Source organism: Nicotiana tabacum, chromosome 17 (genome assembly GCF_000715075.1).
Source record: "Nicotiana tabacum cultivar K326 chromosome 17, ASM71507v2, whole genome shotgun sequence".
Taxonomy (NCBI): Eukaryota; Viridiplantae; Streptophyta; class Magnoliopsida; order Solanales; family Solanaceae; genus Nicotiana; species Nicotiana tabacum.
The window spans coordinates 126571595-126577361 of record NC_134096.1 but is presented as its reverse complement, the minus strand read 5'-3'; the positions used below and the strand labels follow the sequence as shown (position 1 = coordinate 126577361).

Genomic DNA, 5767 nt, shown 5'->3' with positions numbered 1-5767 from the left:
CTAGATCCGCCTATCTATATTGATATTGATTAACATAACGAGTTAATTAATTGCTCTATGGCGTGAGTACAAGGAAACAGAAAATAATTCCGTTAGAAGGAAAAAAAGATCATAATTGATGCTGGAAACTAAAGCCGAGAAAGGAAAACCAGAGAGAGAGAGAGAGTTGGGTAAAGAATAATGTAATGAAAATAATTGCTAAAACATTGTTGACTTATATTATTAGGTTTATCCACCATGGGTATTATCGACAAATCAAACTTTGGTGGCCCCATATAAATACAGGAGTTGAAGGCCCTGTGTAGGACACACCACTCCTTAAATTGCCAAAGGCAAGTTTCTATTCATAATTGGTTCCTCACTCTTTGGAATACTAAGCTTTTCTCTTTTGTCCTGCTCTTCTTTCTCGGCCACTCTATTGGCACATAAATGTTGTGGTTAACAATCTGAACGTTTAAAAGAATTCCAAAGTATTTAGCAGGTAACATATCGTATTTTCTATATATGTAACTAATTTTACTTATTATGAATAGTTAGGTAACATTGTTTTACAACATATGCAGACATTGAAAGAAGATTTAAGGTATTGCTGGACGTGGTTGATTTAGTTAAGGTTGTTTTACTTGGAGGTCAACATGGCGGTTAAATGTGAATCATCAGCAATGCATGCTACCTCTAGCGGAGTACTTCAAGGGGATAATCCGCTGCATTATGCACTGCCTCTGGCGATTGTACAGATATGCTTGGTGCTTGTACTCACTCGAGTCCTCGCCTATATTCTCCGACCATTGAGACAACCGCGTGTTGTTGCTGAGATTATTGTAAGTCTCTCCTCTCTTTTGTTCTCTCTCATAACTAATTTTACGCTCTTCATCACTACAAAAGGAAAGGAAAAAAAAGGAGAGAGATATTGTCTCTCCTTCTTTTGGTCCTAAATAATGTTAAGTTTTTATTAAAACAATACTTTATCTATTTCATTTTATATGATACTCCATTTTTTTCTTTTTAATATGTTCTAAGAAGATTAATATTTTCTATATTTAATTTGGAAAAAGACCAAAATGATTTGCGTCCTATTATGACTACTTTGTTTGTTCAAAAGTCACATGAGACCAAGTCTTAATTCTCTAGTTAAAAGAAAGAAAAATACTCAAACTTAACTATAATGAGCAATTCTTAGCTCTACTTTTGGTGCTAAGTCTTGTTTAAAATACATCATACCGTTCAATTTTTAGTTCCACTCATTTACGTGCTGAGGCAAATAAGAGTGCTATTTCTATTAGGAGGGTTTAGTTTATTGGTTTCTTCTTTCAAGTGGAACTTATTTTGACAAATTAATTATTGTCGCCTCCAAGTTCAAAGGATAACTGGCGTAGAATGATTGGTATAACATTAATTCATGCATCCAAACTTTTCTTGTTAATAATATAAAGTCCACTTAAGCACACGTTCTCTATTATTATTATTATTATTATTATTATTATTATTATTATTGTTGTTGTTGTTTCTTTTCAAACGTAACTCGTGTAGGCTTTAACCTGGCTAATGCGAAGCAACTCTTAGGAAGATGTTGTTTAGAACATTAGATTTCATATATGAGATCATAATATCCAAACTAATTTAGTGATTGCCCCTCATGTTGACTTTAGAACAGGCACTTATAATTTGGTGAAGGAAATTATATAATAGTGTGATGCGAATCTTCAGGTTCCTCTCTGCATCCAATTGGAGAAATTATACGTTTAACTTAAAATGGAGGGAGTAGTTAAAGTTGGTGAACAGTTGTTCTGTCCTGCATCACTTTTGAATTTTGATCAGAGGTTGACGGAATGAAATGAATCAACTTAAAAACAATAAAACTATAAAAATTATACAAATTGCTTTCTGATTAATTTTCTGTGGAATGAGTATAACTAATTATTTCTTTCTTCCTTACTAATATATATACCGATAAACACATGTCGATTTTAGGAGTCAAGTTTTCTTATTAATAATATATGGTTTCGTGAAAATACTTCTCTGTGGTCGCAATATATTTGCTTCACCTGGAACATTACGTACTTTCCGGAGTTTAAAAGAATTTAAATTAAAATTTATAATCACGGGATTTAAAAGAATGTCATCGTATTATAAGTATACATTTTAAATTATTATTATTATTGTATACGTACACATATATAGTTCGACATATTTAATCGAACCCAAAGTTCCCTCCATAAGTCCGCCATTTTTCTGATGCCATTTTGGAAAAGGAGACAATTGAATTTTGTTTTGGCAGGGAGGAATTCTACTAGGTCCTTCTGCTCTCGGCCGCAACCAAAAGTATCTGAATGCGATATTTCCAAAAAGTAGCCTCACAGTATTGGATACATTGGCTAACCTTGGCCTCCTATTCTTTCTTTTTCTCGTTGGGACTGAGTTAGACCCAAGGTCTCTTCGTCGAACTGGAAAGAAAGCTCTAAGTATTGCTCTTGCTGGAATCACTCTTCCTTTCGTATTAGGAATTGGGACATCTTTTGCTCTCCGAGCCACAATTGCCGAAGGGGTTAATCAAGGCCCTTTTCTAGTTTTCATGGGAGTTGCTCTTTCTATCACTGCCTTCCCCGTTTTGGCTCGTATTTTAGCTGAACTCAAGCTTTTGACGACCGATGTTGGTCGAATGGCGATGTCCGCTGCGGCGGTCAATGATGTGGCTGCGTGGATTCTACTCGCTCTTGCTATTGCACTTTCAGGTCAGAGGTGGATGTAGCTTTTTGTTTTTGTAGTTTCAACTGAACTCGGTATTTTAAAACGGAAAACTACTTAAATTTACGTAAATATTAAATTCTTAAGAATCATAAACTTTGAATATATCAAATTTAAATTTTAGATCCGCTTCTATTTCAGGTTCTGGTTCTCCCATAATTTCATTATGGGTCCTCTTATGTGGGACAGGATTTGTCCTGATTTGCATATTCACTGCACCTCTTATATTCAATTGGATGGCAAGGCAATGTTCTGAGGGAGAGCCAGTGAATGAGTTATATGTGTGCGCTACATTGGCAATTGTTTTGGCTGCAGGATTTGTGACTGATTCAATTGGTATTCATGCTCTATTTGGTGCTTTTGTGGTTGGGGTTCTTGTACCAAAAGAAGGGCCATTTGCAGGTGCTTTAGTGGAAAAAGTAGAGGATCTTGTGTCAGGACTATTCCTTCCTCTATACTTTGTGTCTAGTGGATTAAAAACAAATGTAGCCACTATTCAAGGAGCTCAATCTTGGGGTCTTCTTGTTCTAGTCATTGCTACCTCATGTTTTGGCAAGATTGTTGGTACTGTTTTTGTCTCTCTCATGTGCAAGTTGCCTCTTCAAGAATCCTTAACTCTTGGTTTCTTGATGAACACTAAAGGTTTAGTAGAACTCATTGTTCTTAACATTGGCAAAGATAAAGGGGTAAGCTTCATTTTAACTATTTCATAATCACGTGCTCTTATAGGCATAAAAACACCATGGCATTAATTTTGTATATAGTATTTCTTTCTGAACCATTTTGTTCGGTCAAACATCATCATATAAATGAAAGAAACAGATGGAATAGATTTTTGTTATATTTGACCTTTCAAGTTGCACGTAAAATAATATCGTGGCGTTAATTTTGTAGGTATTGAACGATCAAATATTTGCAATCATGGTGTTGATGGCTCTCTTCACAACATTCATGACAACCCCAATAGTTATAGCCATCTATAAACCAGCTAAAATGGCTGTAACAGAATACAAGCACAGAACAATAATGAGGAAAGACACAAGCAAGGCGCAACTCCGAATCTTGACATGTTTCCACGGCACAAGAAATATCCCCACTCTGATAAATCTCATCGAAGCCTCTCGAGGAACAGAGAAAAAAGAAGGGCTCCGCGTCTACGCGATGCACCTCTTGGAGCTTACTGAAAGATCCTCAGCAATTCTAATGGTTCACAAGGCCAGAAAGAACGGGCTTCCCTTTTGGAATAAAGGACAAGTAGGGGAATCGAACCAAGTCATTGTAGCATTTGAGACATTCGGACAACTCAGTAAGGTGTCAATTCGACCAACAACTGCAATCTCCGCTATGACAAGTATGCACGAGGACATAATTGCTAGCGCGGAGAGAAAAAGAGTTTCAATGATAATTTTACCGTTCCATAAACATCAGAGAATTGACGGACAATTTGAAACGACACGAGCTGATCTTAGACTTGTCAATCGAAGAGTTCTACAACACGCACCATGTTCTGTTAGCATATTAATTGACCGCGGGCTCGGCGGAGCATCTCATGTATCTGCTAGCGAAGTTGATTATTCGGTACTGGTTTTGTTCTTTGGGGGTCAAGATGACCGTGAAGCGCTCGCTTATGGAATGCGCATGGCGGAGCACCCTGGCATTACTTTAACCGTGGTCCGTTTTGTAACGGACCCTGAGGTTGTTGGGCCCACTGTCCACGTGGACATCATCGATGACTCTGGCCCCGAGGGCGAGTCAACAGATGAAGAGTTCCTCGCGGACATGAAACAAAAATCAACTGGTGACGGTTCTATCATTTTTGAGGAGAGCACAGTGAAAGATGCTACAGAAACTATAGAAGCAATTCGCGCGTATAAAAAGTGTAACCTGTTCCTAGTCGGGAGAATGTCTGAGGGTCAATTGGTTTCGGCATTTGATACAAAGACTGACTGTCCAGAACTGGGGCCTTTGGGAAACTTGTTAATTTCCCCTGAAATTTCAACTACGGCATCAGTTTTAGTGGTGCAGAAGTATCGTAGTGAGTTACCTCAAGATTCGCTCAACACTTTGAATGAAGGAGCTTCAGCTAAAGGAGATGATGATGAAACTGAAATTTAATAAATTTCTTGCACGTTATGAATAAGGAATTACTTACCAAATCGAAGAAGGTTATGTACATATGTTCATCTCGTTTTTCCTTCTCATGCAATTGTTGTAGCTTGCAACGCAAAGCTGTAAATTCCCAGGTTTCTATTAGAAGTCACATGAAGCATATGCAGTTACTATTAAACTTCTTGCCTCATGCAATATGATATTCGTAACTAATTTTGCTTTAAGAAAAGTTGATTTTGATTGTATGATCACTCCATACAATTAATTAACGTCTGTTTCCTGTTGTCTAAAAACAAACTTCCTTATCCTTTCATTATACAACAACACAGACTGTTGAACATATATATTGTTCCAACAGCTGAAGCTAAGCAAACATCTACCTTCTACTACAAACTTCTACATGAAGACCAATTGGTAAAAAAAATCTTATTTTACCAAAAAAATTAAAAAGTTACTACTGGTTTTACTTAACTAAGTAACTCAATGTAATTAACCAGTTTTTAATTCGTTTTAGCAAAATCAATTCATGTTCAACTAAGTAGTACTGTGACTTTCAAGCTCTTCTCTTGAATAGATAGTCATCGAACTACTACTACTACGACGAGGACGATTAAGTAAATTTAGAGAAAGGGAGCTTTATGTAAAACACATGACCTTCTTTACTTCAAATTTTATAATTCTATTTTATGATTTTTATCCATTTTACATTGTTTACCCTTAAAAATGGATAACAAATGAATTTGTACGCAGTTTTAAGGATATGTAAATTAATTCAATACAAGTGATTAATGATGTTAGATAAGCAAATAAAATATAGAATAAATAACCAAACCAACGATAACAGCAAGCCCGGGATTGGTTAAAGGCTTAACGAGAAGCTCGCCTTTGGTTCCGAACCAGTGTTTATGAAGAA

The 5767-nt window shown here is 36.3% G+C and overlaps 1 protein-coding gene across 1 annotated transcript; it reads left to right on the top strand.

Annotated features, from left to right (window-relative positions):
* Positions 1-310: 310 nt before the first annotated feature.
* Positions 311-5032, top strand: LOC107775281 (cation/H(+) antiporter 18-like). The gene is made up of 5 exons (XM_016594998.2): positions 311-481; positions 564-821; positions 2279-2732; positions 2887-3431; positions 3640-5032. The coding sequence occupies exons 2-5, from the start codon at positions 636-638 to the stop codon at positions 4858-4860; spliced, it is 2406 nt and encodes an 801-aa protein (XP_016450484.1). The 5' UTR covers positions 311-481; positions 564-635; the 3' UTR covers positions 4861-5032.
* The last annotated feature ends 735 nt before the right edge of the window (positions 5033-5767 follow it).

Excerpts from the sequence above, each read along its gene's own strand:
- LOC107775281 (XM_016594998.2), top strand. The coding sequence starts at position 636 with ATGGCGGTTAAATGTGAATCATCAGCAATGCATGCTACCTCTAGCGGA. Across the intron at positions 822-2,278 it reads GTGTTGTTGCTGAGATTATT|GGAGGAATTCTACTAGGTCC; the intron begins GTAAGTCTCTCC and ends TTGTTTTGGCAG. Across the intron at positions 2,733-2,886 it reads TCTTGCTATTGCACTTTCAG|GTTCTGGTTCTCCCATAATT; the intron begins GTCAGAGGTGGA and ends CTTCTATTTCAG.